The sequence below is a fragment of the Convolutriloba macropyga genome, chromosome 13, assembly GCF_964194025.1.
Source record: "Convolutriloba macropyga chromosome 13, txConMacr16.3, whole genome shotgun sequence".
NCBI lineage: Eukaryota > Metazoa > Xenacoelomorpha > Acoela > Convolutidae > Convolutriloba > Convolutriloba macropyga.
Window position 1 is genome coordinate 34,724,997 of NC_134480.1, and position 21,189 is coordinate 34,746,185.

Below are 21,189 nucleotides of genomic sequence, written 5' to 3' on the forward strand. Positions count from 1 at the left end.
TTAATTCTCAGTTTATGGATCTATTCTGCTTGGATTCTCCCTAGCTCAGTAGACATATTTGTTTGATGCACCAGATGCACATGCTGCTTTTACATGGTAATAAGGTAAAAAGGAACGCTGAATTTGTATATAGCTGGGGACATGAAAACACGAGGGGAGTTGGGGTAAACACAGAATTATTCCGATTTATGTAGCAATAGTGGTTAATTAAAGAGATTTCAGCTTTATCAATTCTTATTTTCTGGGATAAGTCTTTCTAGATGAAAATGGATATTTTTGACCCACCAGCCTAGTGGGCGTATCAATTTACGGCCCCACATTGATTTTTACTGTGGCGCCACAAAACAACTGATTACTAAAATTTTGAAACGGATGGTTGTTATATAAATTTGTGGCATAGCGTATTAGGCAAAGCTATTATTTGAAGCTAATTGGAAAGCAATTTAGCTGACTTTTTAGCGAAACTAATCGAAAACAATAATCAAAACTTATGAAGACGGCTTGAAAAAACAGTTGGAACTATCAATTTCTCAAGCATTGATTAAAATCGTCGATATATGATGTTTGGCGATAGAATATAACAAAAAGTTTTTCTTTAAAATTTGAGCTATTCATATTTCTTTTACTTTGGAAGATTTTCTTTTACTTTGGAGAACTTCCAAAGTAAAAGAATATTTGTACAAAAGACAGAGACAATTTCTCTTGCAAACAAACTCTAAACTCATACGAATATAAAGATATTTGCTTAGGGCACTTGAGTACTTTTTAGCGTCAGGTGGATATTTATGTACAATCTTCAAATGCTTTATTCAATTTTCATCAAGCTTCACAAAAGTTAGTTAACAGTTCTGAATGAATAGCTAAAAAGAATTGCAAAAATTGAAAAATATCATGTCGAACAAAAAATAAGCTACTTTCCAAGTTGATTTTTTTCTAAAATATAAAATTGTAACCACTTCTCTCCTATCATTGGCAAGGAAATTCCTAAACAACACAGTTAAATTGAGCAGTTCCAAATCTCACCGGATATTAAAATTTCTCGGTTAACTTTAGTGATATCTGATTTACTCCAGATTACTGATGTAAAACTTGATACTCTAATAATCCAAAAACTAATTCAATTTTGTTGTTCAACTGTTTTTTGGTCCAGAACAACAAAACATTTTCAGTTTGAGATAATCAAATTTGTTGGTGTTTTTGATAATAATTTTTATTATTTTTGTCTGTAGACATCGCGATTCCCTTGTATACAGTTCAGTTTAACTTTGTTATACATTGATTAGGGCAAACTTAAAGTCTCCGGTTTGTAGTTTTTCCCTTCAACTTTAACCAAAAATCCATTTCAGAATTAAATGCTTTTTCTGTAGAAATGTTGTCCGTAATCTTTTTTGAATGTTATGTTTATACCAAAACTTTCTAAACTCATTCCTTATAAAGATATTTGTTTAGGGCAGTTGAGTGTTTTAAGCGTCAGGTGGATATTTATGTACCGTCTTCAAGTGTTTTTTTTTTTAATTTGATCAAAATTCACAAAAATTGGTTGAGAGTTCTGAATGAATTGCTAAAATGACTTACCAAAAATTAAAAACATTACCTCAAACTGAAGTGCAGCTTCTTTCCAAATTGATGTTTTCTAAATTGAATAAATGTGACCACAGCTCTCCTATCATAGGCAAGGAAATTCTAAACAACACAGTTATTTTGAGCGTTGCAAATCTCACCGGTTATTACAATTTCTCGGTTACCTTTTGTAATATCTGATATACTCTAGATTACCGATGTAATACTCAATACTTTATAGTCCCAATAAATAGTTCAACTTTCTTGTTCAACGATTTTTTGTCCAGATTAACAAAATAATATCAGGTTGAGATAATCAAATGTGTGAGGATTTTTGTTATTAACTCATTTTTGTATGTCAACATTGCCATTACCTTGTATCCAGTTCAATTTAAATGTGTTAGACGTTGGTTAGAGTAATCTTAAATTCTCCGATGTGTTAACGTTTTCCCTTCAACTTTAACAAAAATTCATTTCTGTATTATATGCTTGTTTTGTAGATATGTTGTACGTAATGTTTTGTGATTGTTATGTTTTTGCAAACACTTTCTCAACTCGTTTTAATATAAAATATTCGTTTAGAGCACTTGAGTACTTTTAGGCGTCAGGTGGATGTTTATGTACCATCTTCAAGAGTTTTATTTATTTTTCATCAAATTACACAAAAAATAGTTGACAGTTCTGAATGAATTGCTAAAATGAATTGCTAAAAATATAAAACTTTATGTCCGACAGAAGAGAAGGTGCTTTCCAAGTTGAGTTTTTTCTAAAGTGTATAGTTATCACCACTGATCTCCTATCCTTGGCAATGAAATTCCTATACAACACAGTTAGATGGAGCGGTTGCAAATCTTTGCGAGATCTGATATACTCTAGATTACCGATGTAATATTTGTTACTCTGATAGTCACAGTAACTAATTCAATTTTGTTGTTCAACAGCTTTTTCAGTCCAGAATAATGAAAATATTTCCATTTGAGATAATCAAATGTGTTGGGGTTTTTTTTGTTAAAAACTCATTTTTTACGTCGACATTGCGATTCCCTTGTATCCAGTTCAATTTAACCGTGTTAGGCAATGGTTAGGGTGAAATTAAAGTCTACGATTTGTTAATTTTTTGGCGTCCTCTCTTCAAATTCAATAATAACATGTATGGCCCAGGGTTTTTGAAAAAAGTTGTAACATTTACATACGGTAAATTGAGAAGTTAGAAAAATTTTGGAAAATTTCTTTGCTGTGAAAGCGTTAATTTTTGCATTCCGAAGTGTAGAGCTTTAAATTATGCTTTTATAAGCTTTGACCGTACTCTAAGTTAACGCCTGGACAACCTCTGCCTATGAGACAGGAACCACTCACTGACCTATTGCATGCTCATCGCCTCTTCCAGCTCTCTGCATGTCTATGTACTTTATTTTTCTCACTAACCACATTCTTTATAAATGGAACTGCAACGAAATCGAAATTAATTATTTAAGATCTAGCAACGCAAAATTAATTATCATCAGCGCTAAATTCAACGCAAACTTACGAAAGATCAGTGCTAAATTCAAAGCATAATTTTGTAAGATTAAAGCAAAATTAATTAAGATCAGCTCGAGATTATGTGAGCTCTGCGTTTATAAGTGGCAATACTTCTTTTACACGCATTCACTGGCAATCTTAAATAGTTTTGCTCTAATTGATAAGACACCTCGGCCTGGGTGCTAGGCTTATTCAAGAGCCATTGCAAGATATTCAGTGAACTTGAAGATGTTGCACAGTAGGAGGCACGTTTTATCGAAGGTCAGCACAGTTATGAAGACACTAGCCTAAACGATTTACCAAATCCCGGGTCGAGGTTTGGCGGTGAATTTTCGTAAGAAATACGGTGAAATGTGGTGAAAAAAGATTTTCACCGCTGATTTCTTACATCTTTTTGCGGTGAATGCAGTGAATCGCGGTGAATTATTTTTTTCACCGCATTCTCAGTATTCTTACAAAAAAATTGTCCCAACAGGGGTGCCAACATCTGAGCTCCGGTCCTCAACTGCTTATTCCACTGCGCCAACTGTCACTTACTTCTTTGATATTTCTCGTGAATTTAAATCAGATTGAGTGCACGTTGGAAAGCAAATGCGGTGGGTTTTTGTAAAAATTGGGTGAAATGGGGAGAATTTTTTTCACTGCATTCACCGCTTTCACCACATTTCTTACTTTAATTTGCCACAAAAATCGATGCGGTGAATTGTTGTAAGAAAAGCGGTGAAATCCGGTGAAATGCGGTGAATTTTTTTTTCAGCGCATTCACCGCATTTCTTACTTTAATTTGCCACAAAAGTCGATGCGGTGAATTTTTGTAAGAAATGCGGTGAAATCCGTTAATTTTTTTCCACCGCATTTGCCGCATTTGTTACAAAAATTTACCCGAAAACCTCGACCCGGGATGAAACAACCATTGTCAGTCAAGGCTTCTGTTATATAATCATCAAAAGAAAACAGTTTTGAGGCAAAAAAATGAGACTTTATGCCAGTTCTTGAGAGACCGCGTTGCTCAACACAAAAATTCGCCTGTGGGGTTCTTAGCAATCATAAAATCAGATATGATTTGAACGAAACTTTAGCAATCTACTTAAAGTCATACATTGAAGCCCAAAGATACAATCCTAAGTCGAGCTTAAAATTTCAAGTATGAAAATGATTCCTTTTATGGAAACTATAAGTACCAAACAGTTTATTTTAATATTTGAAATGACACAATTTGGGCATTTGGCGGAATATTTTGTTATTGCAATTCTCATGTTAATTTTGACATGATTTGGTTCTCATGTTTCTTTAGTTTTCTCTTTGAATAATTGATTTGGGGCTTTTTAATTGACCACTTTTATTCTGCATTGAATATAAAGCTCCATAAAGCCAAACGTAAATTGCTTGCTTAGATTCGCGGAGCAGCTTTGAGTATTGCATAAAATATTAAAATCGTCGTCGCGAACAAAATAACTTTCAATGTTGTTGCCGCTGCAATGCCATCAACAATTGTTTAATGTGACAATACCTGCATTGAACAAGCAATAGAACAAGCAGTTTATCTGCTCATATTAAGCTCTATTATGAGATTTTAGCCAGCAGGCAAAGTTATAAAAAATCATTAGTGGACGCAAAAAAAAATTAACGGAACGTTTCTGATCATACTGAGAGTAAACTAAGACAAAGACAAAAATTTTTAGATCAGAACTTTGCCATATATAAAAATATAATCAAATGGATTTCATCCTATATCTCGGTTGAGGTAGCGCAAGCTACGCTGACGTCTTGGCGGCATGATTGTACGCGCTGGGAAACCGTACGAATGAGTGCGCTACGCTTGCATTTATTCGTAAGTATTTCTCACATTTAAGTATTGTGAAAAAATACAGTTTCAATTGAAGTGATATCTGTATGCGTAGTTAGTTAAATTGTGTGACTGTAACTTGATTTTTTTAAAAAAGAAACACGGTGGTTGTGCTGCATGCAATGAAAAAAAATACCGCTTTCCTTACAAAAATTCACCGCAGAATTCACCGCATTTCTTACAAAAATTTGCCGTGTCAACTTTTGTGGAAAATTAATGCAAGAAAAGCAACGAAAGCGGCGAAAAAATAAATCATCGCATTTCACAGCATTTCTTACAAAAATTCACTGCGAAATTCACTGCATTTCTTACACAAATTCACTGCGAAATTCACTGCATTTCTTACTAAAATTCAACGCATTTTTTTCCAACGTTTTTTGAACCTGAAATCAAATCACAATAAAAGTCATAAAAATAAGTGACAGTTGCGCATTGAAATAACCAGTTGAAGAAATACAAGAGCTGAGAGGTTCGAACCCATGTACATAAGTTTCTGTTTTGTAAGCATGCCGAGAAAGCGGCTAAATTCATCGCGATCCACCGCAAAAAGATGTAAAAAATACGCGGTGAAATTTTTTTTTCTTCACCGCAATTTCTTACAAAACTTCACCGCCAAACTTCGACCCGTGTAGAACGCACAAAAGTCTCCATGAAAATATTATAGCCAAATTGGATTGTTTCATAGAACTAATAGATTAATTTTACATACTTTTGTCGGGTTGTTGTTAAAGAATTTATAACTACGGTTGTTTATAGCATTATCTTTAGTTAACGATTACCTGGAAGATTTTTCTTAAACAAAACGAACGCTTTCTTAAAAGTTGTTAATCTAAACACCCTAAAAGATTTTTAATTAACAGATCAATGAATCAATTACGTAGATGCCCTCTTACAAGAAGGTTCAGTTGAAAATTTTAAAGAAATCCTGCTCTAAAACAGTAGCTCTATTTTGTTTTGTTACAGAAAGGCCTGAACTTCACTGGCGATTGCCAAAATTAGGAAAAATATCTCCACTAATGAGAAAAACAGTTGGGTTTAAAATTGCCGTTCTGAGGGTGAACTATACTTAAAGCTATCGGCAAGTAAAATTATTAGGCGAACTCTTGACTCGGTATGTTGATTACATAGCAACATCATGAAAGTGAGAGTGAAGATTGGGACCTCTGCGGGTTGCGACCCCACAATCTCCTAACTGATTGCAATCTTGTGGTACCCACTGAGCCATCTGGTCCACACTGCGAGAGTCTTACTGTGCTATCTTATATTGAGCTGACATTTCAAGCCGCCTCTTATGATCACTACTAACTTACTAGAATGTGTATTCTAACAATAACTTACGCTTTAAGCGTACGATTGCCTCTTGATTTTTCCAGCTGGTCAATTCCTTAATTCGTTCAAAGTCACGGCCATAAATGCAGTTCCTCAAGAGTAATTAAAAACATGTAAAAGCAAAAGCTATGATCTTTACATACAATCGAGTGCATATTTGCATGAATTCACTTTGCTTGAATTCAATCAAGTTTTTTGAGAGTAAATGATAGCTCAATTTTTAACAAAAGTGAAAATTTTAATTACTAATTGTAGAAAATGGTTTGTTCAATCCACTGGCGAAAAAACGGAATGTTAGCGAAATAAATTCCACTGCTGCATTCAAGTCCTTTCCCCCAATGTTCTCCATTGGAACAAACATGTGAATAACTTGCGACACCCATTAAACACTTTTCCACGTTACCACATTTCGGTCTGTAAAGTGGACTCCCGCCATCGCCGTAACACAACTGGGTTCCGGGGATAATCGGAAGGGCGCAAATATTGTATTCCGGACAAATTTCTAAGCTCCAGATACTGGCATACTTAAACACTGATTCGAAAAAAGAAACATCGTGTAATTCTGTGAGTGTTTTTCTACTTTCGACTGAAGTCGCACCCAAACTTAGGAGGTCTAGCATCGTCATAACATCCCGGTCCACGGTACAGAGTTCAATTACCCGTTTGTGGGCAGCAGGTTTGATCAGTTTCAGTAGTGCGATGTCAAATATTGGCACTCCATTCGATATTTCAAATCTAAAGCATTTATTCCTAAAGTACACAGTTTCTAATGCTAATTCAAAATTGGTTACGATAAGAGCTTTTGAGAGAGAAAAGTCGTATGATCAGACCTATCCAGACCATTATAATGATCCGCTTTTGGCTAGTAATTTTTTGTTTGTGCGCTCTTGGATTGTTCATGACTAAGTCCTGGTTTTCGCCCCGTTCACATTAATCGGCGCGTTAGCTGGTACCATTTTGGTTGGTAATGTATGCAACGAATGCCGATTTTCTATTTTTTGTCAATATTGTCCGTTTGGTTGCAATTTACGATAATTATCATCAATTTTTGTTGAAAATAAAACACATATAAATTGCAATGAAGCCCGTTGCAAATCGAATGCCAGATATCCTTGCTGAGAAATTCTTTGATAGAGTACATGAAAAAAACTTATATAAATCATCCAAGCATTCGTTAATATTATTTAAATTATGAATATAAATCATAGTTTTAATTAAGTTATTGAAATTGTTGTTTTCATCCTTATATAAAAACGCTCTTATGTCACATAACCGACGCAAGAAGGCTCGTTTTTGACCGGTTCAGGTCAGTTTTACCTTTTTTCTGCAGGCAGGAAGTGTCAGTTGCCTTAATTTCTGACATTTCGGTTGGTAATGTATGAAAAAAGTTTATATCTTTCAATATCGACAAAAGTTTTTGTCGATATTGTTCCTTTGGCTGCAAGTGACGACAATTATCACTGAATTTTGTGGAAAAATAGGCCTTACAAGCGTTTGTTTGAAACGCTGACTAGGTTAACTTTAACTAATTGTGACATGATAATGCTAACCTTGAAAAGCCGTACAAGCAATCGGAAATTCCAATTACGCAAGTGATTACCCCTTGCCTCGTTAAAACTGCTCGGCAGCGACAGTCAGAACTTACATCTAGTTGGACAGGTTGCTTTTTATTCAAGCTTAATGAAGATAAAATATTGATGAATATATTTTCAGCAGTTGTTTTGCCCGGTGTCAGGTGTCAGGACAATTTACCAAAGTCCATTTTAACCTATGTCACTTACCCAAAGCCATTATACACAACCTTCCATACCAAATGCCAATTTACCCAATGCCACAACTTTAGTTTACCTTATTGTTAAATTTACCAGAACGACGATTTACCGGACTATATATTTAATTGTTCTGTCAGACTTGATATGAAACTATTACAACCGAATATGGGGTTATATATGGGTTTATAAATGGCTATATAAATAGCTAAATAGCAATATAATTGGATATATTGGGTAGAATGGCATTGGGTAAAATGACATATGGGTAAACTGGTTTTGAGTAAATTGGCAGGTTCGGTATTATTAATGAAAAATTGAATGATTTGTATAAATTTTTTTTCTTGTAATCTATCAGAACGGATATCAAACAATTGAGTTGTAACGGGTATCATTGCAATTAATGTGTAATTTATTTTACATTTTTGCAGTTAAATGCTTTCGACGCGTCTGAGAACAAGGCCTGGTTTTCAACAAAAATCGATAATAATTATCGTCAGTTGCAACCAAACGGATATTATTGACAAAAAATCAACATTCGTTGCCTACATTACCAACCAAAATGATACCAGCTTAGAACGCTCCCATTAATGTGAACGAGACGAAAACCAGGACTTAGCTAGGAACGATCCAAAAGGTTTTGGTAAATTGGCAATGGGCAAATGGAATTGAGCAAATTTTCATTAAACCGTTTTGCCTAACACAGTGAGGCGTCAATTAGATTCTGAAATTAGAGTTTTAACCGTGCTTGGAAAATAATAACAATAGGAAAATTTATTCTAAAATATATTCGCAGTTGGATCAAAAATTGGTGCTTTTGGGGCTAGCGTGAAAAAATGGTGACATAGTTTGTTATTTATTTCCCCACCATAGATCACTAGTTCTCACGCGGCACCTAGTATCTAATAACTAAGATATTGTCTATTAGATCGTGTTAAAAGAAGACCTAAATCGTATTTTTCTTGGACAAAGTAATCGCGTCAATCGATACCAATTTTGGATTAAAATGTTAATTGGAAGTTTTGCAACTACCCATAGCACTGTTCATAGCAACAATTGAGTCTTCAAATTTTGTCACAAGTAATTACTAATAAATTGGGGGCAAAAGTTTGAGTTTAATTGCTCAAAATGATGAAATTGGGTTAAAAATCCTTGAATATTCTTCTCAAACTGACTTCTAATGGTTAGGCACGAGTTCGTCCAAAAAATTTACAGAAAACTCCTACAATATCAGCAAAAAATTCTCTACGTTTATAAAATTTTTGCAGGCTAAGTTGTTTAATTTTTTTGTTGAATCATATATGAAGTCAATCCGTTGAGATTTGTTTTTTGGAGACGATCTTGAAAGCAAAGTGCCTAACGTAATTAAAAACATGTCTTTTGAGGCAAAAAACTACTTTTTACAAAAAAAATAACTGAAAACTTCAATTGTCTTAAAATTTGGACTCTCATATTTTTACCTGCTAACGTTATTTCGACCCAGCCAATAATGACTTTTCTTGGTTTTCCTTTTTGGCTTTTTAAATCTGTGTGATTGTTGTATGACTGCTAAGAGCACATTTTATTGAATCATGGCTTGTGAAAATTCATACTCATAATCATAACCAAAATCATATGCAAAAAATAAAAAAAGAAAGTTTTAGCTCTCATGCACCTTCTTTCTTTATTGTTTTACGGCTTTTAGAATACGGATTTAGGGATTTTTTCTCAAATTATTAAAAATATAAAAAATTTTTTAGTCAATGAAACTTTTTTACTAACTTTTGATTGATTTTTCATTTTGGACATAATCAAACGAACTTGAATGGATTTTGTGAAATAAAAAACCGGCGAAAATTTAAGATTGAGTTTTCACATGGTGAAATTCAGTGCTTTGAACAGGTTTTGGGTACAAACTACTGCATAAAAAGTGGCAAAACCTTTTTCATTGCAGAAAATTATGCAAAGAAAATAAAGAAGTTTGTTTGCCTGTTTTGCTGAAAAAAGTTTTCGAATTTATTCTTTATTTTGCGTTTAGTAATTGCAAACATTGTTAAAAAATCTGGATAGAAATGCAATAGCAAAAAAATTTTGGCGATCTTTACAGTTTTAATTTCTAAGAGAAGACTGCCTCAAAAATTTGTTTTGTGAAGCATAGAGCTAACAAAAAAAATGTATTCCGAAACTCAACTTTTTTGTAAACATAGAAGAGGTTCGCATAAATTGCTGACATTTGTCCTGTTTTGATATCGGATATTCATTGCTTGAACTAATTGGGCCAAACAAGTTGAGGTTTTTGGGTAATTTTTTGTAAGAAATGCAGTGAATGCGGTGATTTTTTGTAAGAAACGCGGTGATTGGGGTGAAGGCAGAAAAAAAATAATTCCCCGCATTTCATACAAAATTTCACCGGGAAATTTACCACATTTCCTTCAAAAATTCGCAGCATTTTTTCCCGACGTTTAATCAATCTGATTTAAATTCACAAGAAATATCATGTAATGAAGCGAAAGTTGGCGCAGTTGAGTAAGAAATTGAAGACATGCAGAAGCTGAGAGATTGGATCCCGTGTACGAAAGTTTCTGTTTGCAAGAATGCCGCAAATGCAGTGAAAATAAATAATTCACCGCGATTCATCGCATTCAGCGCAAAAACATGTAAGAAAACTCAGTGAAATTTATTTTTTTTCGCTTCATTTCAACGTATTTCTTACGAAATTTTACCGCCGAACCTCGACCCGGGAAGCTTTTATAAGTCAATTTAAAAATTCCTCTGAGAAGCAATTTGATAAACCAGTTAGTTTAAGTTAACTAACGATTACCAATTTGATAAATTTATCAAAAATATCTGTTCACCAAATCTTTGCCTGAAAATTTTACATTAATTGGAAAACTTAAACAGAGATAAAATAATTTTGCAACCCTGATAACTTTTTCGATAAATTGGATGATGAGATCTTTGTTTGTTTCATGCAGTAAACTGAATGCCCTACCTTCGGTGAATTTTCATCACAATGACGTTGTTTTTCCTTTTCGGAGCTGTGCTGGCGTTTGAGAAGTCTCCGCGTTCAACCTTCAGTTGAGTCACTATAACATTATATAGATATTTACGTAAATATATCGTCTCATCGTTGATTTTTTCAATGACAATGGATTCGGATTAAATTTTTGCCTTTCCTTTTTACCCGCGTCGAGGTTTCACCGCTAAAATCTGCTAAAAGAATTGCGTTGAATTTGAGTAAAAGTGTAAGATTTGCGTTCAATGCGATGAAAGTGGTCAAAAAAATTTTGAAGAGGTGAATTTTTTTCACCGCTTAAGCGGTGAAAGAAAATTTTTCAGCGCTACCAGCAAAATGCGGCGAAAAAAATTTTTTTAGCGCTATCAGCAGATTTTGGTGAAAAAAAAATTTCACCGTTACCAGCAGAATTTGGTGAAACAAGATTTTTCACCGCTACCAGCAGAATGCGGTGAAAAAAAATCAGCGCTATCAGCAGAATGCGGTGAAAAAAATTGTTCGCCACTACCAGCAAACAAGAAGTAAAAAAATTTCACCGCTAAGAACGCAAACCTTAGAAACATTCACCGCGCTAATTTCAACGCTTATATTAAATTCACAGGAAAGATTATTGACGTAAGTGAGAGATGGCGCAGTGGAGTAAGAATTAATTGCCATTCAGGAGGTGAGTGGTTCAAATTCATATACATCAGGTCTTTTTTTGTAAGAAATCTGGTGTATGTGGTGAAAAAAAATTCTCGCCGCATTCAACGCTAAAAGATGCGGGCGCTTTGCGGTGAAAAAAGTTCTGTTTTCACCGCTATTCACCGCTAATTTTACCTTATTTTTTACCAAACCTTGACCCGGGTATTACGTTTTAGCAATTTTTTCATCCAAACTACAGGCAGGTCTGTTTTGATTCCAAAGATCAACTTTTAACTGGTCTTTATGGGCTCAGATAAGGTCCAATGAATAACTAGTCTGTTTTTTGAGTAAAACTCATGGTTTCTTTGGCTCAGACAAACTATTTTTAATAACTTTCAATGACAAGCACCATTGGCTTCGTTGGTGGTAATAAATTATTCTTTTTATCTTTTTTATATAGAGCTTACGGTTGTTTTGTCTTACGGTTTTGAATTTTTTTAAAACAAAAATAGCATATTGAGATCCGTCACTTTTAATTTTATTGCTTCCACTTTTTAGCGTCTCAGTAAAAAGAGTAAATAGAGAGTTCGCATTCCCTTTCAAGCAAACTTTAATATAATTTTCATTTCTGAGTTTTTAAATAATGTTTTTGGAGAAGAAACACAGTTTTCAGAAATTTCTAAAATTTTCACAATTTTTGACAATCTCTTTTGCTGATTCGTTCCGTTCCTCAATATACTGGCACTTTAATGATAATTCCAATATCAAAATATTGGCCTTGCAAGAAGACCAAGTTGAATATTTTCAACATTTAAGTGAACAGATTTTGGTTTCATACACTTCGACGAAGATTCCTCGGAAAATTGAATTAATATTTGATTTTTGCCTGAATTGTTCTTTTTGTAGACGTATGAAGTTCTGAACAATAACAGGTCTCAATACTTTTGTATGGCGTTATAAACGAAGCCATTAAAGGATTTCAGTTGATAGCTAATGGCTTCCTTGACTTTACCAACCTTGACCCGGGTATTACGTTTTAGCAATTTTTTCATCCAAACTACAGGCAGGTCTGTTTTGATTCCAAAGATCAACTTTTAACTGGTCTTTATGGGCTCAGATAAGGTCCAATGAATAACTAGTCTGTTTTTTGAGTAAAACTCATGGTTTCTTTGGCTCCGACAAACTGTTTTCAATAACTTTCAATGACAAGCACCATTGGCTTCGTAGGTGGTAATAAATTATTCTTTTTATCTTTTTTATATAGAGCTTACGGTTGTTTTGTCTTACGGTTTTGAATTTTTTTAAAACAAAAATAGCATATTGAGATCCGTCACTTTTAATTTTATTGCTTCCACTTTTTAGCGTCTCAGTAAAAAGAGTAAATAGAGAGTTCGCATTCCCTTTCAAGCAAACTTTAATATAATTTTCATTTCTGAGTTTTTAAATAATGTTTTTGGAGAAGAAACACAGTTTTCAGAAATTTCTAAAATTTTCACAATTTTTGACAATCTCTTTTGCTGATTCGTTCCGTTCCTCAATATACTGGCACTTTAATGACAATTCCAATATCAAAATATTGGCCTTGCAAGAAGACCAAGTTGAATATTTTCAACATTTAAGTGAACAGATTTTGGTTTCATACACTTCGACGAAGATTCCTCGGAAAATTGACTTAATTTTTTGATTTTTGCCTGAATTGTTCTTTTTGTAGACGTATGAAGTTCTGAACAATAAAAGGTCTCAATACTTTTGTATGGCGTTATAAGCGAAGCCATTAAAGGATTTCAGTTGATAGCTAATGGCTTCCATGACTTTGACATTAATTGTTTTCCAATTGTGTAAACAAATTTTCTGAGTTAGCGCATTTCATTTTTGTCCATTTGTTAGTTATTTTTACTTACGATATGCCACAATTCCTTTCTGGTGAAAATAAAGTCAATTTGTTGCTTCTAGTTCTTCTCTGACGCTATTTTCTGTTGAATTTTTTTTAAAAATAATAAAAACAAACAAAAATAAAAAAGATTATGGATTTACCTCGGAAAATGTTAAGCACATTTTTGTATAATGACTATATAGGTTAAAATAAAATTGAAGCCGCAATTCTAAAAAAACTACTTCATATATAATTGTCGTGAGAAATCGCCACTGCTTTTTCTAGAATAAGCTAAGTCATTTGAAGTTTAAGAAAAGAAACATTGTCAAAAACGCATTTTTTTTCAGATTTTGTTTGTAACTGTCATATGGTTTCTAAGGTCCTGAAAGTCTTCATGTAATTTATAATGAAGATATCGAACATTGGGAGAGATAAAAACCTTGTGCACCAGAATAACAAAAGTATAAATGGATAAAAAAAAACATACCGACACCAACACTTCGATCATCCATTTTTGTACTAATTGCTTATTTCTGGAAAACACTGTTGACCGGAAACTTTTTTCACTGGACGTTGAGTTTCAGTGGTATATATATATATATATATTTATACGTGATTAATAAGCTGTTTGCCTCTCTATTTGGAAAACATGGGTGCTTTCTGCTAATGTCATTTTGCGAATTTCGGGAATTTTTTAAGATGTGTTTTGATAAGGTTAAAAAAAATATTCGGGGATTGTCGGTGGTTAGCTCCCTCTTTAAAAAATTTAACTATTGTACCTTAGTGAGAAGACTGAACAAAAACGATAAAACATTGTAGGAAATCTTCGGTATGTTTGTTTTCAAACGTAGGAAAGCATCACTACGTTCATTTTCATCGGCATTGTCGGTTTCGAACGCAAAAAAGATTCAGCATAGTTGTTTTGAAATTAAGAGAGATTTGGCATTTTCAGTATTTAAACATAAGAGATCAACGGTATGTTCGGTATTTAAACCCAAGAGATTGTCCGTATGTTCTGTCAATAAGCGTAAGAGCTCGTCAGTATGTTCGGCATTTAACAGTAAGAAAATCATCGCTATATTTGGCATTAGACGTAAGTAATTGTCGGTTTTTTCTATAGAAAATTCTGATTTTCTGTTTTTAATATGTTCAAATTTTATAATAGCATTCTTTTTATGGAAAATTCAGATATAATTCTTAGAAATAAAAATCAGAAAGATTTGAAAAAAATTGAACGTTATTTTAGCACGTTTTCAAATTTAGTTGAACGAAGACAAATTTCTTGGTTATTTTTGAATTCAAATATGTAACATTGAAATGAATTCTGATGATTAATTCACGTCCACTGAATTTCGACATACTTTATTGTAGTTTACAAGCAACATTTTTAACGGCTGGTTAAGTTTTAAACCAAACATTCCGACCGCACCGCATTTTTTACCAATATTCACCGCAAAAGTCGCTGCATTTCTTACAAAAATTCACCGCATTCGTTTTCAACGTTTACTTAAATTCACAAGAAAGATGATAGACGTAAGTGACAGTTGCCACCGTGGAATAAAGAGTCGAAGACATGCATGAGGTAGGAGGTTTGAACCCGTGTACGGAATTGTCTTTTTTGTCAGAATACCGCAAACGCGATGAAAATAAATAATTCAACGCGATTCACCGCATTCACCGCAAAATGATGTAAGAAATACGCGGTGAAAATTTTTTTTTCACCGCATTTTACCGCATTTCTTCCATAAATTCACCGCAAAAACCGCGACCCTGGAAGTTTGCTATCAGAGGAAATTGTGAAAAATTCACATTTTTAAAATTTTAAAACTGTAAAAGATTTGCAGTTGTATTTGTAGAAATTGTGGAAAATGGACCGTTTAGTTGTGGAAATTGTGGAAACATACTTTTCATTTGGGTTGAATTTGGATAAGTCACACATGAGGCCGCAGTAACAACCCAGTTTGCGTGAACTACTGCACCCCCGCACATGTTGACTGTTTTAGAAGTTTCGTCCAATATTGAGATGCGGACAAAGAATGATATTCGTTCGACCACAGGCAGCCCATTTGTAACCAAATTTAAAAATCTGTTGGGAAAATTCTCTGGTTTAGCCTTAGGTTCTCGATCTAATACTGCTAAGTTTGTAGATATCTCGATAGAGAGCAAAATTAAAGGAGCCAAACTGATTTCGCGAGCAATAGTTTGAAATATTCGCATATTGAAATCTTAATTTGCATCAAGTGTTTATGGCAATTTCATTCAGATTTACAAATACTACTTTCGAACATATATCGTCAGCAAGAAATAAACAATTAGACAAACTTTGACATAGAAAGTTCTCCTATTCAAATATTCTACTCACCGAAGGGTCAATAAGCAAAAGTTTGTCGAGAAAACAAAACAAATTACCGAGCGGTAATGTGCGTTCGCACATGATGTTACGACCCCGCTCATCCACATTTTATCTTCATTGTCGATCAAATGAGGAAGAGAAAGAAAACTTGTAAAAATTCAAGTATTGTTTAAAAATAATTGTTAAATATGTTAATGTTGATGTATTTATAACTAGTGGATATCTGCTCTGTCAATACCATGACAAGACAAGAAGAGAATCAAGAAAATGGAGTATTTCGTGAAAATTTGTAGCATCTAAGCAATTACTTAGCAATTACTAAGAATCTAGCAAAAACAATTACTTAAAACGTAAAACAGCCATAAATAATAATTTCTATTCCATTAGAAAGACGATGTGATTATTGCAAAGCTCAAAAGGCACTTGTTTATTCGAAAAACAACTTTTTGAACTCAAAACTATCATAAGCTTTCAACTAATTGAATCGCCTTCAAATACCAATAGGGCTTATTATTAATAAGCTCTGATTTGAGTTGCTTTTTCCTGTAATCAGCGTAAAAAAGCATAAAAAAGCATTTTAGAAATATCACTATTTAGAATCCAAATTGTTTTGAAACTTTAAAAAACAATGATTAGACCTGTTACTATTTCATCCCGTCCAGTATTATGGATATGAATAATTTGACAAAGAAGTCAAATTGTTAGGAAAAAAGTTGCGTTTTGCATCTTTATAGTGTTAAATCAACAAAAAACCGGCCAACTTTTAATTAAAGAACAGTCTAAAAGGATGAACGAGCAAAATTAGGCTTTTTGCAGTGAAAAATTATTCTGGCTGTCGTTGTTGTGTTTTTCCGACAAATTAAAACAAAGTGGACTAAAGAAGCTCATTTCATGCTAAAAATTGATTAAGTTGAAATAATTTATTTAAAAAATGGATCAAATCATTCAGCAACACTCTTCTAATTTAGCCAACAATATCGTTATCAATTTTGATTACCATTTTTAACACAAATTTAAGCAAAATTTGCAAAAGTTGCGTAAATATACGGAAAATAAGAACAATAACAACGAAATTCGTGAACAAGTTTTAGCAAAACATTATACCTCGTTAATTCCGTGGAAAGAAATAAACTTAAATTAAAAAAAATTTGATTCATATAATCTACGCTGGACGGCTTTTCTAATGATACCACTCATAAACCTCTATGGTGATTTTTATAACAATCGCCGAAAATTGACTGAAAAAAATAAAACCCAATTGTGTATATAGATCCGCCCCTACTGAAGTAGTCGGAACAGTTAATCAAGGGCACAAAATTATTCAAAAAGTTACACGAGCCAAAACGCTTTTGTAAAGAAGAAATAATAAATGAATGAACCTTTGTCGGACAGCTTACTTCACGAGAATTGAAATTTTAGAAGGGTATTTGCAGCAAGGTTAAGGGAAACCTTTTTTTTTGCTTTTGGGTGATAATAGCTGGTGTTGGGTATTTTTTAGAGCGCGATGTTTTTTGAAAATGTATCAGTTTAAGGTTAGTAATTTCCAAAAAAATGGAACTTCTTTTTTTAGGTATTGAAAATAAGTTCCTGTAAAAAATTTTGATTTTCAAAACCAGAAGAGAAATCACTATAAAAATTTTGGTCGCTAATTTTTGTTACATAGAGTGAAAAAAACAGAACTTTGATTTATGAAAAACCTGATGTGAACCTGAAAAACTTGTTTGCTCTACAAAGTTGCTACTAAAACAGTAGAATTCTTCAGATTTCCACAAACAAAACCATATTTGTTCAACAAATGAAGCCTAAGTCTCCAAGAGATTAAATCTTTGCTGATTTTCTTAGTTTAATGTTTTGGTACTTTAGTCTTTCATTTAATTACCGATCATGTTATTTTGCATAGAAATGCGAGCCAAAGGTGTTTTTGGAATTGAGGTTTTCATCGAGCAATTAGTATTTGATAAATAAGTAAATAAATAAACAAATAAAAAGCAAATCTTTGCTAATCGAAAAAGTAAAAAAGATCACCCAAAGACCCGTGTGCGAGGTCTCGACTTCATGAAAAATTCCCTGTATTATGTCTATCACCTTGAACTATTTCGTACGAGGTCATATATGTTTTCTATGATTTCTCACTAGTCAAACAGGAATCATACAAAAAAAATAATTGACGCAATGGAAAAAAATGGTGAGCTTCAGAAGAAACAAATAAAGTCATATTTGGCACTTCGATTTTGGTTTTAAAAAAGCAAAAAAAGTGAAATTTCTTTGAAATCATACTAGGTCATATAAACAATCGTTCAATTCTTATCAACTTTTAAAACTTGTTATTAATATAATGTTTGGGCTAGATAAAGACAACGTGCTGGAACAGAAAAAATTTAGAAAGAACCATTTTCTCCAAGATTTAAAACAATATGATTTTTACAAAATTGAATATCTAACCAGCAGGTTTAAAGTGAGCTAATCTTTTCATAAAAACTTAAAGCACTGCATTTTACAGGTATTGAACATCTATTCAAAATCTATTCGGAAGTTTTTTATACTTAAAAGTGCGGTACGAAGTGCAGTTTACGAGGGAAATCTTTCGGGGAAATCAGAGAATCTCACTATTTTTACCTGGTAAATATTTACTGAAAAACATCCTATTCTACAGATCGCTGTGTGCGGTTTATGTTGTATTCTGACCAACCTGTATCGAATTTTTACCCGAACAAAGAGGTAAAATTAGGGGGGTAATCGGGGGAGTTTTTAGCAAATTGATAATCGGGGGAGTTTTTAGCAAATTCCCCTCCAAAATCTTAAACCATTTTGGGGGTAATAGTGGGAATTGACGCAAGAGTGTGGAATATTTTACCCCCGATTACCACTTTAATCCTACAACGTTTTAGCCCCCTAAAATTACTCCTAATATATATTTTGGGGGCAATTTAATCTGACAATTCCCCCTCACTCCCCATTAACCCCACTCCCTTATCTGACATCGTTTTATCCCCCCCCCCAAAAAAAACTGCCCCCTAAATTTACATACTCCCCATCATCCCCATAATCTTACATCGTTTTACCATCCCCATAACCTTACACCGTTTTACCATCAGTATGGGGGTGATCAGGGGGTATTTTCAGCACGGGAATTCAAGCTTAAAAGCTGTACTTTGAATAGGGTTTCCTAGCTCAGTGCACTGATTCCAGGTAATCTTATAAAGATCCCTGAACACCTCCAGGAAAGATTTGTGAAATAACCGAGAAACTTACCGGGAAATTTTCCAGTATTCTTAAATTTTCCTAGATGGAATAAAATCCCCCGGACTTAAGAGTCATTACGTTTCAGAACTGAATCATGGATCCTTTACAAAAAGCACAGAACACTGACCAAGGCATATTATAGACTGTTTATTTTGAGCTTTTATCAATACTTCTGGTGATTATCTGAACAGGATGAAAAACTTTCTGCTGTTACTCTGAACAGGCTGAAAAATATTCCGCTGTTCGTCTGAACAGGATGAAAAACATTCTGCGATTCGTCTGAACAGGATCAAAAAACATTCTGCTGTTTGTCTGAATAGGATGACATGTAATCTACTGTAATTTAGCAGGTGGTCTACTTGTATTTTAATGTTGTACATAGTAACTGCAGCGCGGCAAAGACAAGCGCTTCTTTTTTAAGCAAAGCGCGGCAATATAGTCAAAGTTATCTCACATTTTGTTTGCTCAAGAGGATTTCAAAGGGCTTTATAATTAGAGCATAATAATAACTCAGTGAAAACACAAAATTGTCAAAAGATTTAAATTCAGCAGCATTAACAAATCAGCAAAATTAACAAAGCATGCAGACAAGGGTTTTTACATGATTTTGATTTAATGAAGTATTGACAATAATTTCAATCAAAGTTCAATGCTGAATTAGTACAGTTTGATACAGTTTAGAATGTGTTTGAAGTCATCTCAACACTCCAACATCAACCGGCGACCTCACCGACCTCCACCGACCTCCACTGTTTGTTCTGGCAGCCACAGATTATGATGCAGATAAAAAAAACAGCCTCCAGGAGATCAAGCAAGGTGGCTACGTCTATCAGGGAGACTCCCGTCGTCTACTTTCTACATCCAGATAGACCAGACTTTGATTCATTGGTTATTAGATGAGCTTCGCCGAAAGTTTCATACCACAAGATTCATTTGAAGTTGACCCCAGTTTGAATGATACACCAATTTGAATGAGACACCAGTTTCATTTGAAGTTGACAGCAGCTTGAAAGAGACACCAATTTGAAAGAGACACCAGTTCATTTTGAAGTTTACACCAGTTTGATTGAGACACCAATTTGAATGAGACACCAGTTTCATTTGAAGTTGACAGCAGCTTGAAAGAGACACCAATTTGAAAGAGACACCAGTTCATTTTGAAGTTTACACCAGTTTGATTGAGACACCAATTTTAATGAGACACCAGTTTTATTTGAAGTTGACAGCAGCTTGAAAGAGACACCAATTTGAAAGAGACACCAGTTCATTTTGAAGTTTACACCAGTTTGAATGATACACCAATTTGAATGAGACACCAGTTTCATTTGAAGTTGACAGCAGCTTGAAAGAGACACCAATTTGAAAGAGACACCAGTTCATTTTGAAGTTTACACCAGTTTGATTGAGACACCAATTTGAATGAGACACCAGTTTCATTTGAAGTTGACAGCAGCTTGAAAGAGACACCAATTTGAAAGAGACACCAGTTCATTTTGAAGTTTACACCAGTTTGATTGAGACACCAATTTTAATGAGACACCAGTTTTATTTGAAGTTGACAGCAGCTTGAAAGAGACACCAATTTGAAAGAGACACCAGTTCATTTTGAAGTTTACACCAGTTTGAATGATACACCAATTTGAATGAGACACCAGTTTCATTTGAAGTTGACAGCAGCTTGAAAGAGACACCAATTTGAAAGAGACACCAGTTCATTTTGAAGTTTACACCAGTTTGATTGAGACACCAATTTTAATGAGACACCAGTTTTATTTGAAGTTTCATCCGTCAGAAGCTTCATACCGCTGAAAAAAAAACGGTCGCACGGACAAACTTTTCAAAAGGAAACAGTAATTCAAATGCAAATAAAGCTTTTTAATCAAGGACGGATGCAGATATGAAATTCAAAAATAAGACAGCAGTAATGTTTACTACTTGACTTTCGGAAATTTTTATAAAGTGGCACATGAAATTAAAATTTTATACAAATAGGCCACGAAGCAAACCACCAAATACAATCATATAAATACACAACAAGCTACCATTGTTTTACAAATTTGGCGAGGACGCAGAATA

General features: G+C 33.8%; 1 protein-coding gene across 1 annotated transcript; it reads right to left on the reverse strand.

Moving 5' to 3' along the window:
• Window positions 1–6,370: 6,370 nt before the first annotated feature.
• On the reverse strand, window positions 6,371–15,797 carry LOC142351916 (chymotrypsinogen B-like). The gene is made up of 3 exons (XM_075404174.1): window positions 15,422–15,797; window positions 10,997–11,090; window positions 6,371–6,991 (listed from the first exon to the last, which is right to left on the reverse strand). The coding sequence occupies exons 1-3, from the start codon at window positions 15,732–15,734 to the stop codon at window positions 6,502–6,504; spliced, it is 897 nt and encodes a 298-aa protein (XP_075260289.1). The 5' UTR covers window positions 15,735–15,797; the 3' UTR covers window positions 6,371–6,501.
• Window positions 15,798–21,189: the final 5,392 nt, after the last annotated feature.

Bases quoted from the DNA above. Each gene is read 5' to 3' on its own strand.
- LOC142351916 (XM_075404174.1), bottom strand. From the start codon at position 15,734: ATGCGAATATTTCAAACTATTGCTCGCGAAATCAGTTTGGCTCCTTTA. The intron at 11,091-15,421 runs GTATGTTTCCAC...ATAATGTTATAG, and splicing joins AAATTCAACCCAAATGAAAA to TGACTCAACTGAAGGTTGAA. The intron at 6,992-10,996 runs GTAGGGCATTCA...TAAATGCTTTAG, and splicing joins GTGATGAAAATTCACCGAAG to ATTTGAAATATCGAATGGAG.